We start from the raw sequence: 23,341 nt of genomic DNA, 5'->3' as shown, positions 1-23,341 counted from the left end.
GACTTTTAATAGAACACAATGGAAAAAAAAGATTCATGTAGCCGATCCCACGTTGTGGGATAAAGGCTTGATGTTGTTGTTGTTGTACAGGCGTTAGGGAAAATTTAAAAAAGGGTCATTATTAATGAATAAATTAGGAGAATGAACATAATTAAAAAAAATTAAAAAGGAGGCAAAGCAACTTTGAGTTTTCAGCTTGAGGAATAGGGAAAGAAGTGAATAGTCATGTCAGAAAAAATAGAGAGGGAGTTGGACTTTAAATTTAATAAATACAGAGGAAGAGAGAGAGGCTAAGAGAAACGGAGAGAGAGAAAGGGAAATCAATTAAAATTTAAATAATTTTATTTTATATTTTTAATATTTAATTAAATTTAATTAATTTTAATTATAATTTTTAAAATATTTTAATAATATTAATAAAGAAATTAGGGAAGATTTAAAAAAATTAATGATTATATTAAATATTATATTTTATTTTAAAACCTATAATTATTAACGTAGTAGATTTAATTAAATTGGTTTAGGTTGAAAATGGTGCTCTAGAAAGAAAAACTATTTGGGCATTAATGTATCAGACAATGAATGAACTTAATAATGGCCGTTTGCAAATGGTTGACAAGAGAACTTAAACATATCTAAGTGTTTATTAAGGCTTTTACAAAACTACTACATCTAAACCACTATATATTCAGATTTACTCTCCTCTTAAGGCTCATTAGCGGCTTGTTTCCCGCTCTTATAATGTGGGCAGGCCCTTTCAAGGGCCGCTAGACACGGTCCAGGAAGGTTGAATCCTTTTACAGACATCTTTCAAGTTGTAGGAACTATGAAAACTTAATACATTCAACCTCTTTCTTATGATGAGATTTTTTTTTTTTTTTTTTCAAATTTAATGCCCGGAGGATTTTGATCTACTTTATAATGGGGGAGCTAGGTTCATCAAAGTCGCACCATTCATATTAAAAAAAGTTTACTCAGATTTAAGCTGATTAAATAACACTTAAAGACATTCCCATTGGTTAAGCTCCCATGTCTCTATGTAGCATGAATCCCTACATCGATCCATTCTACCCAATCTTGGAATGTTAAATCTCACTAAATGGAATATAAACCAAATTCCAACATACATGAATTAGAGGCCCAATGTGATCTTGTTTGTTATATCTTTTCACATGACTCTACTAATTGCCCATTAATTCTCAACCCCTTACTCCAAATAAAAATAAACTTCTTATAGTAAGGTGCTTTAGTTGTGTTTGCCATCCAAATAGATGTGACATTAATAAATGCACGATATACTTCTCTTCAAATTTCACATCATATCTTAACCTTCCCTCAAGCACCCTAAACTTGGATAGTTCGTCTATCCTCTCTCCCTCGAATCATTGAACTAAGTTGCTTCTCCTCTCTCCTTAAAAAGCTACTCATGAAAGACATTCACATTTGAGTTAAGCTCCTCAATATGCCTCTATGTAGCTTGAATAAGAATGTCATACCAAAAAATATCAATAAATTCAAGACTTTGAGCAACTTCTCTAACGTCGCCCCTTATTCTCAAGGACGAAGATGTGCAGCATTGACTTCTAAGCCTTCTCCACTCCCCAACAACCCTACTTGAGTAGCATAACCACGTCTTAAGATTTTCCAAGAATGATAATGATGACATGTAATGTATCTTTTTTTTTTATGAGGTATTGAAATGCGACAATTACAATATGAACCACAGTTGGCTATGTTTTTCATTAGCTTTCATGGGTTGGAATTTTCTTTTTCTTTACATGTATTGATTTTATTTCTTCAATAGAGGGCTAGGCCCCAAAATTTTCCAAAAAAAAAAAAAAAATCTGAACCACTGTTGCAAGCTTTGACGTAATTAGAAGCATAAGATTTTCTTAAATTTCATCGAGATTCTGTTACCAACACAAGAAAGATAACTAGGCAAAGTAAATTAATCTAATCCATATCAGTTATAATCAAGATTAAAGGAGCAATTTAATTTCAGATGTATTAAACATTTTATTTGAATTTATTGAAGTCCTTAATGCCTTGCTTATCAAGATTTTCTTATTTAGGCTACATGAGCTTTGTGACTGTAGCTCTCTTTTCAAGCTTTCGAACAAACAGCAGCGTGCAGAGCGATTGGGAGGTCTTTTTCCATCTCTAATCCATGCCAGATAACATGCATTTTTTTTCTTTTTTTTACATTGTTTATTTGCAATTATATTTTGTTATTGTTTTAGGACTATTGACTATTATTCATATTTTATTTTGGCTTTGTTATTCATATAGTATGCTATATAGATTTTTCATAGGCACTTAGTAGATTCTAGCAAGAGAACTCAATAAATTTATTAGGTTCCAACAAGAGGACTCAGCCGAATCACTCTGCTTGTTGGGAAACGTGAATTGTCCATGCTGATCAAATCGAAGAGTTTTTTTTTTGTTGGGAAAATTTACACAAAAGGCAAGACAGCAAATGCATGAGAGCAAAAATAGACAAACAAGAAGACTCAGAATTAAAGCCAGCTCCAATTCAACCACAGAAGCAGTTGAAGAACATAATGCCATGGCTGAAGCAGTTGTTGCCTGATATAACCGAGATAATCCCATGCGAAAAGAACCAGCAAAAGGCCATCACATCTCCTCCAGCTAGCATAAAGAATGATCCCACGGACGAGCCTGGTTGCCTCAAAGGCCATCCAAGGCTCATGGAGGCTGGCCTTGGTCATCATAGTCTGAATGTCCAAAATTCCCCACAATTGCTGTATGTTATCCTTGTAGTATACCCGAGAAATGATGGACTGAAAATTTGCAAACCTACTGGATTTTGCCATAGGGTAGAACTGGCCAAAATCCCAAAAAACATTTTCCCAGGTCTGAATTGTAAAGGAGAACCAAAAATGGGACATAGGAAAAAAACTCTCCCAGCAGCCAGCCAAAAAAGAACAATCCACAACCTTGCAGCTGCAAAAAAACCACCAGCAAAGCGACAAAACAAAGGGATCTATATGCCCGAGAACTTGTGAGATAAGGTGCTTAAGTTTTTCCATTTTGAAATTTTGAGTCGGATAGTCTCCCTAATATTGCAAATAATTTTAGTCACATTGTTTCTCACAGAAGAAAATCATCTATTGTTCCTTTCCCTCCAAATGTGTTAAATAGTACAACTAGTAATCAAGTAGCAGAGATCCTTATCAGTAGGAAACAGCAGGAAGAATATTACATGTAAATTGGAGCTATTTGAGCTTCAACAAAATAGAAGTGAAACTCACTAAGAAAAGGCAAAATAAACCCTCTATCAATTTTAAAGAGGAAAAAAAACTAAAAGCCAAACTTACAGAAGTAAATGGAAAGATTAAGCCAAGAAAAAGGCCAAAAAACGAAAGCCACGAGAGCCAGAACTTGGATATATTCACATAAACATTCTGCTCAGAAAACCAGCACGAACAGTTCCCCTGATTGCCGTGCGGTAAGGAAATAGCTTAGCTTAACTTGCAGGATGTTTAAGGAGGCAAATATTCACAACAGTCAAATTAAAATTGGGTTAAAATATTTTGACTAAAATTTTCAACATTTTCTTATCACAGTAAATTCCTTTTTTATGTCAGATATATGTACTATTTTAATAGGATATATTTGTGTTACTTTATCAACTGTTTGCACTGAGACAAATATTCACAACAGTATATTTATCTTCTACAGTGTTAGTTTTCCTTTCTTTTCATATTTTATATAATATCTTGTAGTACAAATTCCTAAAAAAAGAGCCTACTTATAAACATATACTGCTACTTATTATTGTTATTTGTATAGATGGAAACAATATCTTTAATGACTTCTTTTCCTGACTTTTAAATTCATATTTTTCAATATTATTATTTTTTAAGATCATTTTATTAAATATAATTAAAAATTATAAAATTCCTATTATACAATTAAAAACTTTTAAGTTTTAACAAACATTTTCTTAATGCATAATGCAAGCAAACCTTATTAATCCTTGAAAAAACATGCAAATAACATCTTACATAATAAGTAGTAGAAGCAATCCAATCGTGAAAAAACATGGCCCCAAACAAACTAAGCAAAGCATACAAATAATAAGTACTATGGTACAATGTCACACTCAGATCTGAAAGCGGTACACCACGATAATACGAGATGCGATGAAGAGATATAAATATTTGTTTTGCATTCACAAATAGATGTATACATATAAAAGAGATTATATATATATATATTATATATATATATATATATATATATATATATATATATAATTATATATTGCATCAGAGTAAGCAGAGTTCAAATTACAAGTGAATATATGCCAATTTCAAATAGAAATTCCAAATTACAATAGTTCTTATACACCAACATGAAAATAAATAGAATAAAAAAGCAGGAAATAAACTACCCAACAACCCACATAAACATAAACATAAAAACTACTATCAAATAGCAAATATCAAAAAGAGTAGTCTACATTGATAATTAAATATTTGCATTGGAAAATAAGGTTGCTTACTACATTGACAAACTCAGACACCGAGAACAATTTTAGCTCGTGGAAATGTGTTGAATTAGGTCCTAAAGAACCTCCTTTTACGCATTTTCGAAGAACCTCATCACTACAGTACAAGTCAAGCAGGAAGTCATCATAGAATCATTTTGCAATCCCGTTGTCGCAAAAACATCAATAGCCACTCTGGAAGGCTTTCCCCTTCAAAATCATTGAAAGATAATTTTTGCAATGAATCAAGCTTCTTCACGCACAAAGCTTTGCAAACTTGAACTTCGAGCATCTTTAACGTAGGGGTACAATAAACCACTTTCAATTTTTCACAGTACTTAAATGTAGTTCCTCAATTTCAGCAGGAAGATGTGTCAATTGATTTCAAACTTGTAGCTCCAACTATCTCGAGAAACTTCATAGAAGAGTACTATGACCTTCTGGAAGCTGGTTTCAACAATGGGCAATCCTGATTATTAGTTTATGTAAACATGGAAGCAACTTGAGTCTTGGAGATGTATTTTGCTCAACTTCTATGCAAAAGACCATTCTTCCACTCAGGAAGTTCAATAGTTGAAGCCTTCAAGTTTGGGGAAAGCAATCCTGTGAATTGACATCACAACCAAGAAATTCTGGCCAATTTCTTTATTTTGGTCGCATCTTCAATAGAAAGCTCTTTAAGTTCAGGCAGCTGACCTAATGACGGAAGCTGAGTGCATGATTTAAGTTCCTGAATATCAATTTAGTCAAATTTGAAACATAAATTTCAAAAGATGATAAACCATCCAATTGGGAAAACGACGACCAGAAGCCTGATATTGTGAAATTTTCTAGGCTTTGTGGAGGTATTATCTTGTCAAACAACTCCTCTACTAACATTTCTTGTTCCTCGCTAGGACTTGATTCATCCATGGAGAACTCCAACGTCAAAGTAGAAAGGTTAGGTAGTTCTTTAAGAACTATGGTTTCACTTTGAGATCTCTTCAAGTTGCCAATGTTGAGCGATCTTATTTGTTTCAGAGAATTCAACTCTTCTAATTTGCTGCTAGAGACATTGTTGGCCATCACAAAACCACTTAGATAATTAAGCTGTTGCAGTTTCTCTATACCTTTTGGTATGAAACGAACAGGAGATTGAAAAACATCGAGGCGCCTTAGAATATGTAACTGAGTGATTCCACTAGGAAGTTGTCCCAATTTTTTGCAAAAACTTATGTCCAAGAATTGTAAATTTGTTAATTGCTCTATGGATTTTGGTATTGTCGTTATATGTGTATTATTCAAATTAAGATACCTCAAGTGCACAAGCTTTCCTATATTGTCAGGAAGTATTTGAATTTGTGTATGGGAAATGTCTAAGACACGTAGATGCAAAAGTCGCCTCATCTTTCACTCATCCAATAATATCAGAAGATGAAGCAAGAAATGTTCTTAGGGCGCCCTGATCTGCAATACATCAAGTATTTCACTGCTGCTTCTTGATTTGCAACTGATATGCGACGAAGCTTGATGGATCTGGTGGAGTTCCTCACATTCAAATCTCCAAAAGAAGTCTCTTCTTTAGATAAAAAATGGTTAGAGATCTGATAAAGATCATGCATTCGACACTTACCATCATAATCTTTTGGTAGCAAAAAGATTTCGATTGAGTAACTCATTGAAGCATTCTTCTGCTAATCTCTTCCATTAATGAACTTGTTGCTTTGTTATGAATCCTTCAGCCACCCAAAGCTGAGCAAACTCATGGGGATCTAATTGGGCATCCTCACGATATAAAGAGAAGTATAGAAAACATTGCTTCAGATGTGAAGGTAGATCTTCAAAACTTAGGTACAAAGCACCACTAAGCTCCCCAGGAAGGTTGTAAATGAACCATGCATTAGGTTGAGAAAATTTTTCCACGCTTTCTTATTTCGCGGTTTACTCAAAAGAACACCAGCAATGACTTTGATTGCAAGAGGAAGGCCTTTACATTTGTTTACTATCATTAATCCTATCTCCTTCAAGCCATTTGCTAGCTCCTCTTGTTCCTCTGAGAAAAGCCTCCTACGAAGCATATCCCAACTGCTCTCTTCAGATAGATACGTCACAGAATGAATGTAAGCTACCTGCATCTTGTTCACAATATTTTCATCTCTAGTGGTGATTAAGACTCTGACACTCCTGTTAGAGTTGTAGAATGGAACTCTAAACAAATTAATCCACACGTCAGATTCCCACACATCATCTAAAACAAGAAAAAGGCTCTGAATTGATGTAACAGAATCTCTAAGAATGCGTTGCAACTCTTCTTTAGTATTAGAATCCCCATAGTTCCCCTTTGCCCCTCTTATCACTTGCTTCAATAACTCAGTTTCTAAATAAGTCTGTGAAACACAAACCCACACCGTTACATTGAAATAGGTTTGAATTTTCGGATGGTTAAAAATTTTTTGAGCCAGAGTTGTCTTCCCCACCCCGCCCATGCCGGTAATAGCAAAAAGGCGGCATTTTTCATCAACCATGTCCCCAAGCAAATGATCAACCAAACTATTTGCTGCAACCTCGACCTCTCTTCCGACAACAAAAGGATCAACCATGGAAGAAGTTTGGCGAGAATCAAGTAAACTAATTTGTGGGGTTTTTGATATTGTGGATTTCTCTAGTTTATAATGTTTTCTATCTTCATATATTTGGTTGAGTCTAGCATTAATATCCTTAATTCTATTTCCAATCTCATGACGCAAAGGAACACTAGTGAAACAGGAGAAGGCAGATGAAAAATCACAACATACCAAAGAAGTTTTAGATTTGGGATTTTGATCAGTGATCAGCTGAGCGCCCTCAATTCTGCAGAGGTCAATTATATCCTCGACATCATACATCACATCCTTAAGCTCAGAGAGCCAGAGTTCGATGGTTGACTCATCAAACTTTTTCTTTTCAGCATCTTTCAGCAGGCATTGGATGCTCCTCATCCGTTGACGTAGCTTGTGAAGCTCGTCCTTCACACCCAGCTGCATGATCACCTCTTCATATACAAAATCAGCGAGCAAAGCAGAGAATTTGCTCATAAAAGCGTCCAAGATCATTGCCATTTTGAAGAAGAATCGAGAACAGTTCGCAGGATGTTACCTAGTGATGGAGATGGAGAGAAGAGCAAGAGAATATTTATAAGCAAGTTCAGCAGGGAATCAAAGCAACTGCGGACAACAAGTATGTAGTTGTGCCTTTCTTATCAAAGAATTAGAAAGAAATTTGAGCTATGCAAGTATTCCAACGAATTTTAAAAAGTTGAAAGAAGGACCTTCCTTGCAACATCATGATCGTATAACTATTTCTTTTAATAACGCAAGTTTTTAGATTCGTTTCTGCCGGATTCTGCAAGTAAGAATCAATGAATTACTCTAGCGTCTTCTACAAGCCAGTAGCAAGAACTGGATCCAGCGTATTTTACAAGCCAGGTTCAAGAAATGAGTCCATCCTATTCTACAAGCCTTGTTTCGAGCAAGGTGTGATCAGCATATTGTGATCCCAAATTTTTTTCAAACTATAAATGATATAATATTACTGATACAAGAAATTAATCAAAGTATCACACGCTAAATTCATAAGAGGATAGATATTTCAAAGATAAATGATATAATAATATGTCAGTTGTAATCCAGATGAAAGAAGAAATTTAATTTCAAAGTTTTTATAAAGCAGAGGATATTTATAAATAAATCCAAAAAAAATCAAAGCAACTTCTGACAACGAGGTTTGTGACTGTGTTGCATGTCAAGATTTTTTATCTGGCAGAATATATGCTCCTTGAGCTTTGTGGCCATAGCTCTCTTTCCAAGCTTTAGAGCTGATTTAGGATTCTCAGAGAGGTTGGAGGTCTTTTTCCCGCTTTAATTATTGCCAAACAACATTCGTTTATTTTATTTTATTTTTAAATTGTTTATTTGCTCTTATGTTTTGTTTCGAATTAAGATTTATCAAGTGTTATTCATATTTTATTTTTGAATTATTTTTTCTATCATACCTAACAACAAGTAATATATAATATTGTATGCTTATATTTTTCTACATAGATTTTTCATAGGTACTTTACAGCTTCTAGCAAAAGGACTCGGCCAAAGTAGTCACCTCACCCACCATAGGAATATCAATTTTTTTGGTTATAAAAGGTTCAAAATCTTAATATTTACTTTACTTTAAGATTAATATCTTACATATATATATATAACATGAATGATAATAGGATTTCACTTTGCCTAATTGATTAGTAGAATGGGGGTGATGTTCATTATCTTTAATATAAAAAGAACAAGATTTGATATGTCTATATGCTAATTAAAGCAATATCATGAGCTCCTCTCCCACATATCCCAATGGAAAGAAATATAACTAAAAGAGAAATAACACAGCCTTCACTACAGGAAAAACGCTGAAAACCGGCGGTTATTTCCGGCGGTTAATCTAGATTTACCGGCGGTTTTTAAACTTACCGGCGGTTTTTACGCCGCCGGAAAAAATGGCGTAGGAAAAACTTTCCGACAGTTTTTTACCGGCAGTTTATGTATGCGGCGGTTTTCCGGCGGCGTATACCGCCGGTAACGATCGGATTTTCCCCCGGCGGTTAGCCGGCGGTTAAGCCGCCGGTATTGTGACCGTCGGTAATTTACCGGCGACCGCCGACGGTTAGAGCCGTCGGTCTTACCGACGGTGTAAACCGCCGGGTATTCACCGTAAAACCGCCGGCGGAAGTTGGTAACCGCCGGTACATTACCGGCGATTTAATTCCATTACCGACGGCCTGTATTTAGCCGTCCGGTATCGTCGTTTCCGACGGCTAAACCGCCGGGAAGCCGCCGGAAACCTGTAGCACCTGCAAAAAAAAATTGACAGCATCTCCTCTATTTGAGGGATGTTCACCCTAAAGTCTAAATCTGCAGAAAAAGCAAGATATGTTGGGCAACACGCCGCTATATTCATCAGAACCAGGAAATATAAATACAACAAAAAGTTCATCATAAGATTACAATGACAAGCTCACAAGTAAGTTCATGATAATGTTACAATCACAAGTTCAGAAGTTCACAAGTTCTAATTAATACAATCATCAAACATAATAAACATCTAATCATCATCTGTATCCTCACTGTCTGCAGATGGTTGCTCCTGTTGGTCCTTCTTCCTCTATTTTCCAGCTCTGTAGGATTGCAACTCTGCTTGCATTTCATTCTGAACCTTCCTCATTTCTTCAATCTCTTTAGATTGAACCATTTTCATCTCTTCAATCTCTCTAGTAAGTGCTGCAACCCTCTCGCTTACAGATTCTTCAGCTTCACTTGGATCATGAAATGCAGAGGTGTATGTATTGGGGTCAGCAGAGCAAGCGACCGAGAGAGAGAAGGAAAGAGTGAAAATGAAATGCGAGGAGCGGGGCAGGTCGTATTAGGTCTTGTACCGGCGGTTTTCCGGCGGTCTGGACCGCCGGTAAAAAATCACTTAACAACGGCGGTCCAAACCGCCGGTTCATATTGATGTCCGGCGATTTACCGTCGGTTTAGATACCGTCGCTATTACCGGCGGTTTATCGTAGCTAAGCCGCCGGTTTAGCCGTCGTTACCGTCCGACGGCTAGACCGCCGGCAACGCCGCCGGTAATACCGGAGGTCCATAAACCGCCGGTTCGAACCGCCGGTAATTGGCATTTTTCCTGTAGTGCTTTCTTAAAAAAAAAAATTTAATGATATAATCTTATGATCTTGTTTTATTCTTACATCAAAATAGATTCTCTTAAAACTAAAAGGATATTCAGCTTTTTAAATTCTTATTAAGAAAATTTTATTTTTTTTTTGACTTAATATTACTCCAATCTATATAGACTATTGTTTGTTATGATTTTATGGGTATATAGAAATTTAATTCTTTTTCTTATTTTTATAAGATTTTAATTAATTTTCTAAATTTCAAGTCAATTAGGAATTTATTTAATTTGGAGGTGATGATGTGTTGTTAACTAAAATATTTATTTAGTTTATTATTCATTGTGATTTTATGATTTCAAGTAAAAATTTATTTTATATTTTTATTTTTATTAATTAATTTCATAACTCCCTAGGCCTATTTGTAAATTTTATTAAATTAGGAGGTGAAGGTAATGAGTATTATAAAAATATTTATTTAGTTTATTGTTCATAACAGTTTTATGTTCTGATAGAATTTTATTTAAAATTTTATTGAATTTTAATAAATTTTCTAATGCTCAAGTCATTTGCTTATTATTGTTTCAATAATTCAATTGAGTCTTACTTTGTTAATTTATTATTTTAAACATAATTTTCTCTTTTTTATTATATTTTAATGTGTTTCCTTGGCTTAAATTTATTTAACTTTTTGATTGATTTTATTTTAGTAATTATTTTAAATGTTTACATAAAATTAATTTGATTTTAGGGGTTATTTGAATATGATTATGAATTAGTTTAGTTTAAATATAGAGTAGAATTCAATTTGCTTAATTTATTATTTAGATATATTTAATCAGATTATTTCTTGTTAATGATTGCATGATTTGTTTGGTTTTAGAAATGATTATTGTAAGTCCTTTTTTTTTGGGCCCCTCATGACTACTCCACCTGCTCCCTATCACAGCAGCCGTTATGCTTTGATTAAATGCTCATACATTAGAATTCTGAAAACAAAATAGATAAAGTAGTAGTATTGTCTTTTCATTGATCTAGCTTACTACAGAGCATATATATTCACTCATTATTATTTGATTGCACTATAACCGTGAGATTGCTATCATATAAGAGTGAAAAAGGAAGATAATCTGAACACCAGCAAATGGCAGCAATCTCACGGTTATAGTGCAATCAAGTAATTATGAGTGAATGACTGAGATAAATCAAGAATACAATATCCCCCCGCTCTGAATATTCCTAACTTATGAATAAATAATTGATTGTCATAACAACCAGAGTCACTCATATAAATTTGATTATTGCATGAGCTTAAGATGTGAACATAAGAAAGTAACGAAAACATAACCACAATCGGAAACATTATGTCATATGGTACACACATGGGTAATGAGCAAGTGTCTTGTAATCTATAGAGTTTGGCGATCACCTTATTCATCAACATAATATAAATATAATGGGACTAAGTTTGACATAAACAAAATTGTTGTCATTCATGTACATTATAATCAACCCAAGAACACTATAATTTGTCTGATGTAATATTGACGTTCATTTTCATTGTCAAATGAGTGAACTTAATTAATACATAAACAAAAGCTATATTAAATAAATGTGGCAGATATTCAATTTTATCATATCTGAATTCCCTAGAAGACAATTACAGAAAGAGATTAGCGAGTTGTTGCGTACCTAAAATGGTTTTTAGATTTCTACTAAACACATAATACATACAAAAAGACCTATATAGAACTTTCTATGTGATGGTTAGTAAAACAAATTCGAGGAAATAAGTGTTGTTACATCCTAAATTGTTTGCGGTAGTAGACATATGGAGTGTTTAATATCATAGCTTTGTAGAAATATTCAGTACACAAATATACAAGAGAGAGGAATGCAAAAGTTATAAGAGATACTAGAATTTTTACATTGAAAATTCTGAAAAAAAAGGGAAAAGTACCAGGCCATGCCCAGTTAAAATGATTCCACCAGTGTTTGTTGTTGATTACAAATGATACCTTCCTCGGGGGAAGGTGTTGGCTCAATGTTGCAAATATACATTATATATAGCACATTACATGGCTGAAGTTGAAATGCGAGCTGCCAATTTGTTTGGTCGGTAGGATCGTAATCGGACGAAGTTAGCCAGAGGGATTATAGTAGAGCGGCGATGGTTGGAGGTACGACAGTTGGACGATTGTGGTTTGAGGACCGTAGTCAGTGAACGACGGAGGTCAGAGGGGTGTAGTCAAAAGATGGAGGTTGGATGAACCATAGTCGGGCGACTGTGGTCTAAGGACTGTAGTCGATGGACAACAAAGATCGGAGGACAAAGATAGTGAAAGAGGAGCTTTGAGAGGATGAGACACGATAGAGATTTCATGAAAAGAAGAATGAGAGGTGTGCCCAAATAGAGTCGTCGACAAGGGCAGCGAGACAAGAGATGCATGAAGTGGTGTCCAAGAGAGGAGATGTGGTGAAGGTTCTATCTAAATAGTAGAGATTTGGGTGGGGTGGGGGGATTTAAAAAGAGAGGAGTTAGTTTGAGTCGGAAAATTTATGCGTCCTATGGATTACTATTAGAATTTTTTGCTGATAATTAGTTGATTATTGACAGAAAATCTTTTGTTAAAAAACATTACAAGCATAAAACTTGCCAATTTTTCATTCATTTACCTTTGCATTGAATGAAAGGAATCAATTTGGGCAGAAAAATTTATGCGTCCTATGGATTACTGGTAGAACTCTTTTGCTTATGATAAGTTGATTGTTGACAGGAAATCTTTTGTAAAAATAAAAAATAAAATAAAAACATTACTACAACGTGTACTAATAAAATGCTAAACAAATTACTTGTGACATTTAATGTTTTATAATAGTTTTAGTTGTTATGATAATTTTTTAGCAGCTAATTTCATAAAAAATGGCTTGCTGCACTCCATTGCTTCTCATGGTGGTAACTTGCTGCGCTCCTCTATGGAGATATGCAACCATTAAGATTCTAAATTGGATAACTTAGGTTTCGTTTGAGACAGCTTTCTTACAACTTCTTAACATAGCTTTTTAGTAAAAAATTAATTATTTTTTTGCTAGAAAGCTGTTTTAAAAATCAGTAAAAAAACAGTCTTAAATGAAGCCTTAGTTGCAATGATTTAATGTTTTCCTCTACCATATTTACCTATTCTGACAAGTACAATGTTCACCTTTTGTTCTGACTATTTATATCTCCTAGCATAATGAAATCTTTTGAGAGCCTCTGCTCTTTTTCCCAAGAAGTTTGTAAGGTACGTTGCATTGAGTAGTTGGATGAGTGTAGGTTTTATCAATATTTTAAAAGAATGCGTTATAATTTTCTTTTTATTACCATTTTCTATAGATAATATGTTTATTTTACTGTTATTTTATATATTAATGCAAGATATTTCATGAACTCATTCCTGATGCAAAAAAAAAAAAAACTCAGTAGCATGAAAAAACATTAAAATATATGAATAAAATGAGGGGTTTTCACATATGATGCATACAAAATTAGAATCGATCATGCAATCAAATCCAGAGTTAATTAGAAGCTTGTCAAGATCTTCTTCAGATGTAAATATAGAAGGTGAAGAAATCCTAGCCATATGAATATGCGAAAAAAAATAAGTCAAGGTCATCAACAGAGGCAGATTTGAATGGCGACCGCCCCTCCAATGATTTTCCTATATTCTTTCTATTGCATTATGTGAAGTAGTATGATGTAATACAAATATTAAGTTTTATATGAGTTTTTTGCTCCTTAGAAATGGACAAACAATGCCGTATTACTTGTCCCTCAACACCATAATCTTGGATTTGCCATAGGTTGTTTGTTTGGCACACCACCTTTAACCAATAATTGATCTAGATCTTTGATTTGGTTACATTGACTTTCACTAATCGCACATCAAAGTTGAAAACATGCCAAATATGATCATGAAGAAGTGTTGGAAGAGAAATTGAGAATATGGATAAAATTTAAGGGAAAAGTGAACAATGAAATTGTCGAGGCTAAATTCTGCCTGCCCTCATCAAGCTTCACAATTGACATTCAATCATTTAGCCTCCAGGAGGAGAAGAGGGTTGATGTCCTAGAACTTATGGATCTTTGGAAGAGTAAATATGTTCGTAAGCTCATTATGTGATCAATTTTTGTAGTAAACATCAATGATGTTCCTTCTTCAATCTCACATGACAAAGCAAAAGTTGTAACTGGGCAAAAGTGTGCAATCATAGTTATGATTTTAGATTTCCTGCTAAAATCCTGTGTACTAGCGTACATAAATTGTTTAATGATTATTTTGCTTTCTCTATAACAAAAAAAAAAAAAAATCCGAACTTGTAACTAGCTTCAGTTCAATGACTTAAAGGTATGATTGTGAGCATTTAACTCAAAATTTGAAAAGGCCAATTATGAATTATGGACTTGAGTCATAAAGTATATTTATTGGTTACTCACAAAACCAACAAGAGAACAAATGCTATTATCCAACCACTAAAAATGTTTAATTATATGGACATAACATTTTTTGAAAGATAGCTTTTCTTCTCCAAATATCACTTTTAGGGGGAGAATTCAAACTCTCTCAATGAATATAAGTCTAGTAAGAATATCTACTCTCCTTTGAGCATAAACTCTCTTTGAACAACCCAAATCTTATGCCCCTGACTGCATTAAAAACTCCCAACATCGCATATAATGAGCTAATATAAAGTTATTGTCTATACCAAATGTCAGGAAAATTTAACAAACAAAGGGGATCAAAGCATTTCTTCATAGAAAAACCACATGTTTGGCCTAATTTGTTGCCTATCAATTGTAGGTAAAAAAGCAGCAGCAGAAGTGCGATTCGGTTGCATACCCAGGAGCCTTGAGAAACTTGCTCATTCACATTTTGATTTGCAGTTGATTGATGAAAGATTGAAGCAACTTCTACATCTCCTTGTTGGATATTGTCGATAAAGAAAATGAGGTACTTTTTGACTTAATAGAAAAACTATTGCATTTGAGGCATCTTAATTTGATTGATGAATACATAAAGGAAATACTATAATTCATTGGGAAATTAACATGCTTACAATATTTGAACATCCGTTAATACATTTATTTGAGACAACTTCCTAGTGGAATTACTAGGTTCTATAATCTAAGGCACCTTGATCTATTTGGAACACCAATTAGTTTCATACCACAAGAAATAAAGAAACTAAAAAAGCTTAATTAATAGAAAAACTATTGCATTTGAGGCATCTTAATTTGATTGATGAATACATAAAGGAAATATTATAATTCATTGGGAAATTAACATGCTTACAATATTTGAACATCCGTGAATACATTTATTTGAGACAACTTCCTAGTGGAATTACTAGATTATATAATCTAAGGCACCTTGATCTATTTGGAACACCAATTAGTTTCATACCACAAGAAATAGAGAAACTAAAAAAGCTTAATTATTTGAAGGGTTTTGTGCTGGCCAACAATAACAACTACATCAATTTGGTAGACTTGATTTCTCTGAAACAGATTAGAAAATTAGGTATTTATGACTTAGAGAAAGCTAAAAATGGATATCTCAATGAATTATCTTATCATTCTTCTTTGAAGTTATGCTACTCCAAGGACCACTCAATTCAAATTGAGGGACAATATTTAGCAGTAGAGGTGCAGTTAAATATGAAGATCTCCACAAAGCCTAAAAAAATTAATTTATATGACTTCTTTGGCCGTCGTTTACCCAAGTAGATGTTTTTGTCATCTTTTCAATTTTGTGTTCCTTTATTGACTAAATTAGAATTCAAAGGGATAAGTTATAGACTCAGCTTTTACACTTAGGCCAATTACCTCAACTTAAACAGCTTAATATTCGAGCTGCCACTAAAGTGTAAAATATTCGCCTATAATTTCTTATTGTTGGTATCAATTTAACAACAAAGATTGTTTTCCCAAAGCTTGAAATGCTTTATATCAACAAAATGGATGATTTGACATAGAGTGGTCTTTTATACAGAAGTAGAGAAAAATGCATCTCTAAGGCTTCAGTTGATGCCATGTTTCTAGATATTAGACATCAGTCGTTGTCCATTGTTGACACAATTTCCAAAAGGTCTAAAATAATTACCAATGAAGTCATTAGAAATAAGTTCAAAGAGTCTGATATCAATGAACGAACTTCTTACTAAAATTGAGGAACTGAGAATATTTATTTGTAATAATTTGATAAAAGTATGTTCTCTTTATTCATTAAAGAACCTTGTTATTGACCACTATAGAGCCTTGTTTTCTATCAAAAACTTTGATTCAGTGCAGGAATTGTATTACCTTAATTCTTATAATAAGCACCTAAACTAAATTCTCATAAGAATCATGGAAATACAATTTATGCAATTAAACAAGCTTCTCCACGGAAGACAAGGCTTTGTAGAAAATGATAATGAGCTTCTTTAACATAGGAGGATAATAGACATTTTCCAAATTTGAGCAACCATATATACTTAGTTCCTTAATTTCAGTAGGCAGATTGTTCACTGATCTCAGGCTCCGTGCTTTTATACAGAGTGATTTCATAACTTAGTATTTTAGACCTTTTGATAGCTATATCAGCAAGAGGCAACCAGTGATGTATAATTTCTATAAACATGATAGCAACTTAAGCTTTGAAAATGCAATTTTTCTCAACTTGTGCACCAAAAGACCGATTTTCTAACTCATCCATTTTGTTGATATAAAATATATCAAGATTACGGAAAACAATCAAGTTTATCAAATTGATGCCACCAACAAGAAGTTTCAGCCTAATTTTCTTACTTTAATCATAGATCAAATCTTAAGCTCTTTAAGTTTAGGCAACTAGCTTAAGGGAGGAGCTGAGTGCATGATTTTAACGCTTTGAATTCTAATTTAGTCAAATTTGAAACACAAATTTCAAAAGATGAAAAAATCATCCAATTAGTGAAACGACGACCAAACAAGTCACATATATTAAATTTTTTCAGGCGTTGTGGATGTATCATATCATTGAATAACTCTTCTATTACTAGAACTTGTTCCTCACTTGGAAGTCAGAATGGAGCGGTCCATGGAGAATTACAACATAACAATAGAAATATAAGGTAGTTCTTTGAGAATTATGGTTCCACTTTGAGCTTTCTCTAAGTTGCAGATATTAAGTGTTCTTATCCATTTAAAAGAAACTATTTTAATTTGCTGCTAGAGTAATTGTTGGCCACCACAAAGCTATTTAGATAATTAAGTTGTTGCAAATTCTCTACTCCCTGTGGAATTAAACTATATTAATTAAATTAGATTTTTTTTTATGAATTTTCTAATGTTCAGGTTATAAATTATTCAATTATCCTTTTATTAGTCTTTTCTTAATGTTTTCTCTTTCTCCTATTCTTTTTGAATTATTCCTAATATTAATTTTTAACTGCACTTAATTTTCTTGAAAACTTAATTCAAAAAGTGATTTTAATATAATTAAATTAATTTAGTTATATTTTATTCAAACTTATTTACTTCTATTAGCCCTGGGTTGATTTCATGCTTAAGTTTTAATTTTAATTTGATTTCTCTCACAATTCGGATTTAAATGCAATTTTATTATTTAATTATAGTGTAAGCATTATTATTCGGACTTAATGAAATTTAATTTTGAGTTCAACTATATATGACAAAATTGAATTTTATTTAATCAGATTTTCATCAACATTGTATTTTTTTTTAATTAATCACATCTTCAGATTGATTTATCTTTAATATTGTTTTATTTCAAATCTTATATTTAATCTATACATTAATTTGATTATGTACCATAAATTTATGGATTAATTAATTACAGATGTATATTCTATTTACTATTTGAAAGTAAATTTTAATTTACATGAATTTATAACTATTGAAGCATGATTAAAACTATTAATCAAATAACCCTTAAATATTTCAAGTCTCATATATTTGCAACTTATTTTAGGATGTGAATTAAGTTGTAATAATCTTATCTATAACGCTCCTAGTACTAGCGAGAGTGCCAACATGCAAACGATGGGTTCGGCTTATAAATAATAAAAAGAGCATTTCTATAAGGCACTATGGTTGGAAGAGCATAAAAGTACATAAAGGTCTTATAAGATCTATGACTCTCTAAGCTTTCGAAAACTTCCTACGCTAGAGCAAGTTTCTGATGATTTCCGGTGTTAACCTCAGAATAATAAAACAAAAAAATCTCGCGTACAAACTTTGCACCCGGCGGATCCGTGAAATTCGCCTGAAATCCTGCCGAAATCCTGCTGCAAACGGCGCAATCTTTTCGCTTTAGCATCTAAATTGTTACCACCATTCCTCGCAAATTATACAAGCAAACAAAAGAGAAATAGTGGTTAGAGCAGTAATTATTTAAACGAAAGAGCCAATGAATATGCAACCAACTTTACAATAATTAATATTTACCTTTCTTCAAGCTTCTTTGTTGACTTGGTACAACGCCCATAACTCTCCCTTATGTATTAGTTTCAATTTCCATAAGAGGACAGGAGATGGTGTTATGGCAGTAGCATGGATCACTACATTTCCACTTTTAAGTCCATCGTCTCAACTGATATCAGTAAACCTTCTCCTTAACTTGTTTCAGCCAAACCTTTGCTCCAAAAGAGCTGTTTTATCGCCTGCACGGTGGAGCACAAGAGTGTCTATGGAGGCTAGCAATGAAGCTCTAGACATAACATCCAACACAATTCCTAATTAGCTTGTAAATATAAAACAATTAATAACTTAACATCCGCATTTACATGTATGTAGTCATGAAGTTGCGTTGTTATGAGTAGAATTTTATAGAATCAATCGATAAATATACTTAATATTAATTTTATCGAAGCCCACAATTATGATATCAAGTTCATAATATGCATGCAGCAAAATGAGCAATGAAATTTTCGTAAGTTCTAATCTTTATGCTAAATTCTTAATATGACATATGATGCATCAAATTTATAAAGCAAGTGAACAGAAAATTCTTCAAGTAGGAGTGTCAATTTCAAATCACAGATCAGGTTCGGGTCAAACCCGAAACTGACCCGGCACTATTCGAGTCACCCCGAACCAGACCCGTTTTTGTAAACAGGTCGGTTTTCCGAACTCGAACCCAACCCGCTTCGGGTCCGACTCAACCCGACCCGACCCGAATGACCTGGGACGGACAAAAAATTGCTAGTTTTCGAGTCCAAAAATTAGGTCAATCTCCGCTTTCCGGTCAAAACGGGTAAGAAATGGGTCAATCTTGGGTTGTTGGGTCAAAAACGGATTTTCGAGTCAAAACAGGTCAATTTTGGGTCAACAGGTCAACCCGAACCCGACCCAATTTTTGAAAGGGGAAATTTTTAAAGTAAGCATGATTAAAAATTTAATTATGTGATTAAGTAATGTTAAAAAAAAATTTAAAATTAGGCAAAGTCGCCAATTTAACGGGCGATTTAGTGCTGACTCAGCACATGGTTGCCAGGTCATCTAATTGATACTGTAGCAAGTCGCCGGTTAAACGGGCGACTTGCTACAGTAACAAACAATAGAATATAATTTTTTTTTTTAAATTAGATTATTTCAAAAAATGGCTCAACAAATGATTATTAGAGCTCTATCTTCCCTCCCCACAGCTTTCCGAACAGTCCAAATCCTTGAAACGGGACCGGGCGTTGAGATTCTTTATAGAAGCAAACACTTCAAAAACTTATAAAAAAAAATCTATTTTCTCCCGTCTTCTTCTTCCTTTCCTACATGAATTTCCTAGGTTCCTACAAAACCTAGCTCAAATCCCTAAACTTAAAGCTAACACCTCCATGGTAACCAAAAAAAAAAGCAAAAACATAACTAGTTGAGACATTTTCTCAATCCACTATCAAAAAACTCCTAAAACCAAAAAAATATGTACTGCTCCGCCTCCAGGTTCCATTTATGGATTCTATTAGGCTATTAGCGGCAGAGACTTTCAACGCTAATCAACATCAAAGAAACGGAAGAGGAAGGCAGCTCAATTTTAAAAATATATTTTACTGTTTGTTACTGTAGCAAGTCGCCCATTTAACGGGCAACTTGTTACAGCATTAATTTGTTGAGCTGGCATCTGATTTGCTGAGTCAGCACGAAGTCGCCCGTTTAAAGGGCGATTTTGCCTAGTTTTAAATTTTTTTAAAACGATACTTAATCACATAATTAAATTTTTAATCATGCTTACTTTAAAAATTTCCTCTTTTTGAAACGGGTCAAATTGTTGAACCCGAACTTGACCCGTTTCAGGTTCGGGTCAACCCAAATCCGAAATTTTCGGGTCGGGTTTTCGGGTCATGTCCAATATTGACACCCCTAGCTTAAATATTTTTATTTTAAATCATATATTTACACTTAACTAAATACCGTCGACAGTTGATTGGGAAATTTTACAAAAAAAAAATTTTGCAATAAAAAAAAGAAAGAAAGTCATAGATAGTTATTCGTTGGGCATTTCACTAATTGGTACCTGACGCTTGCAAAAGTACATGAAGTAAACCAGCATAAGAATCATGCTACCCAATCACATATAATCATAAAAAAAAAAAACTCTATCCACATAGTTTGATTAAGATCACCAACAACACAATCTATTTGGAACTTGTCAATACAACAATAGTCAGATACACCAAGGAACTACCATGCACACTTCAACACCATACAATTTACCATAAAAGCTACTCACAAGCATGCTTTATTCTCGACTACTTCAGTTTTGTGAAAGAGCAGAAAATAATAACAAGCTCTTTGCTACTATTACAATCATAGCTCCTATGACCTTTTCTTTTATTTCTTTGTTTAAATCTTTTGGATAATCCCTTCACCATATACATATATAACTTTCTTAAACGATGAATATAGCTAAAGGTTACTACATGATATGCAATGCCATAGATATTAATTAGTATACAGAACATGGTACATGCGAGTTTGAAGGCTGTAAGTCTACCCATGGTAACATCTTCAACATAGATATGATTTCCCATATATGATAATGTATAATTGTGACACAATAACGTGATTTAGGAGATATTACTATCACCCACACTCAGTAATTTGTATTAGGATTTTTATTCACAGGAATGCATACAAAGAAATGTGGATATATAGATACAGCTGGTGAACATGTTTCTTTGCAAAATGATGGACCCAATGCATAATACGAGCATAACTTCGGTAAATGGAAATGCTCGGATAAGAGAATCCGTTCATAATTATGTCAAGATATGATTTAAATAGTGAAATTAAAAGTTAAATTCATACCTGGTGATCGAGAGATTGCTGCAGTAGAGATGGAATGGGCCGGACACCGGACCTAAAAATAAGTCCGGATACAATCGTCGAGGGGACGAAGAGAAGGGAGCTTCAGCTTCTCTGGCTGGACCGAGCAGGGAAAAATCGGCAGAGACAAGAGCTCGTGAGCTTATGCCTGGCTGAGGTCGCGCAAACAGGGTAAGAGGCCGAGTCTTTCTTTTTGGCACTGGGACCAGCGAACTGAAGAAGCCAAAGAGAGCCCCGTCTCGAATGCTCCGGCGTGAGGGTTGTAGTCTTCGGTTTTTATGAGACGGGCCGAACGAGATGGAAGCGATATATCTCTCAATCCCTGCCTTCTTCCATACACTAATCAAGCAACTACCCGCTGCATCCTGCCAACTCATGCGACTGTATCACCTGGCGACTGACAGAACTGGGCTGTTGACCAAATTGGAGCCGTTGATTGCATTTCTTGATTTAGGAACTTATTCAATTTCATTAGAAAATAAATTGTACATATTCTAACACTAATTAGGCTGGTTTGGGTAACATTCTAGTCAACTCAATTTGACTCAATTGGAGTTGAATTAGGTTCAATTTGGTTTGACCATATTAATTTGACAAAATTAAACATTAATCTACGCCAAATTGGTTTAATAACTTTTTATCTGGAGTTTTCCTGAGTTGGAAGAATGGTCTTTTGGCACTCAAGTTGAGCAAAATGCAAGGCTTACATGTTTATAGAAACATACAATCTGGTATTGTCTATTGTTGAAACAGCTACTAGAAGGTTTAAAGTACTCTCGTATAAAGTCTCACTGGATAGGACGTGCTAGGAGCCTGAAATCAGTTGATAATCTCCCTGCTAAAATTGAAAACCTACAATTTCATGAATGTAAAATTTTGGAAAAGGTCTGTTGTCCCCCTACATTAAAGGGGCTTTCAGTTCAAAAGTGTGAAGCTTTGGCTTACATGGAGAAGCTTGATTCATTGCAAATGTTAACTTTTCATAGTATCAATAAGGGTAGTCTTCCATAGTGGCTATTGAAGCTTCTGCGACAACGGGGGTTGCAAAATGATTCTAATGATGACATTCATCTTTACTTGAGGTGCAGGATGGAGGTTTTTCGAGAAAGCTTAAAAGGAGATTCTTATTGGGATCTAATTCAACACAGTCCACAAGTATTATGTCGGAGCAATGACTTTGTTTATTATCTTTGATATAGTAAGCAACCTTATGTTTATGAAACAAATCTTTGATTAATTCAGATGTTTGAGGTTTGTTAAGTATTATTAAGTTATTGTGGTGTACGTTATTTGTATTATAGTGAGTGTGTGCTTCTTTGTATAACCGTGAGCTATATATTATGCCATAGTACTTATTATTTGTATATTTGCTTAATTTTTGTGAGACCATCCTTCTTCACGATTGGATTGCATCTGCTTCTGCTTTATGTTACTGGTTTAATGTGATTATTACATAAGAAGTTATTTATTTATAAGCTATTTTAAGGAATAATAAAGAGTGCTTGCATTATGCATTATGCATTATGCATTATGTGTTTTTTGTTATACTCTTCGATATGTTCAGAGTAGAATTAAAGGGAATAACTTAAGGCTATTTTTAAGTTTTATTAAATTTTTAATTGAAATTTTTAGTTTAATTTTTTTTTTAACTAAAAAACTTCTTTAAGAAGTAGTAAGAAAGATGTCCCAAACGAAACCTAATTGTCATTAAAAAAAAACATAAAGAGGATTTGGTTGGTCGATCTTATATCCCAAATGATTTACTTACAGATTCAAGGTATCGCTGATCACGTTTCCACCTATAAAGAAC

The 23,341-nt window shown here is 33.7% G+C and overlaps 1 protein-coding gene across 3 annotated transcripts; it reads right to left on the bottom strand.

The window, feature by feature from the left end:
* Positions 1-6,213: 6,213 nt before the first annotated feature.
* LOC110102804 (putative disease resistance protein RGA1) lies at positions 6,214-22,999 on the bottom strand. 3 transcript variants are annotated; one of them, XM_028693358.1, is made up of 3 exons: positions 21,514-22,999; positions 18,661-18,922; positions 6,214-7,627 (listed from the first exon to the last, which is right to left on the bottom strand). In XM_028693358.1, the coding sequence occupies exon 3, from the start codon at positions 7,588-7,590 to the stop codon at positions 6,340-6,342; it is 1,251 nt and encodes a 416-aa protein (XP_028549191.1). In that variant the 5' UTR covers positions 7,591-7,627; positions 18,661-18,922; positions 21,514-22,999; the 3' UTR covers positions 6,214-6,339. The 3 variants fall into 3 exon arrangements, with proteins under 3 accessions (XP_028549191.1, XP_028549190.1, XP_020686947.2); XM_028693357.1 differs by having other exon boundaries at positions 6,214-9,830; positions 18,661-18,875; XM_020831288.2 differs by having other exon boundaries at positions 18,661-18,875.
* Positions 23,000-23,341: the final 342 nt, after the last annotated feature.

Source organism: Dendrobium catenatum, unplaced genomic scaffold (assembly GCF_001605985.2).
Source record: "Dendrobium catenatum unplaced genomic scaffold, ASM160598v2 fragScaff_scaffold_264, whole genome shotgun sequence".
NCBI classification, from domain to species: Eukaryota; Viridiplantae; Streptophyta; class Magnoliopsida; order Asparagales; family Orchidaceae; genus Dendrobium; species Dendrobium catenatum.
Note: the sequence above shows the minus strand (reverse complement) of the source record. Positions and strands in the feature narration are given on the sequence as shown.

Coding starts and splice junctions, on each gene's coding strand:
- LOC110102804 (XM_028693358.1), bottom strand. CDS start 7,590: ATGGCAATGATCTTGGACGCTTTTATGAGCAAATTCTCTGCTTTGCTC.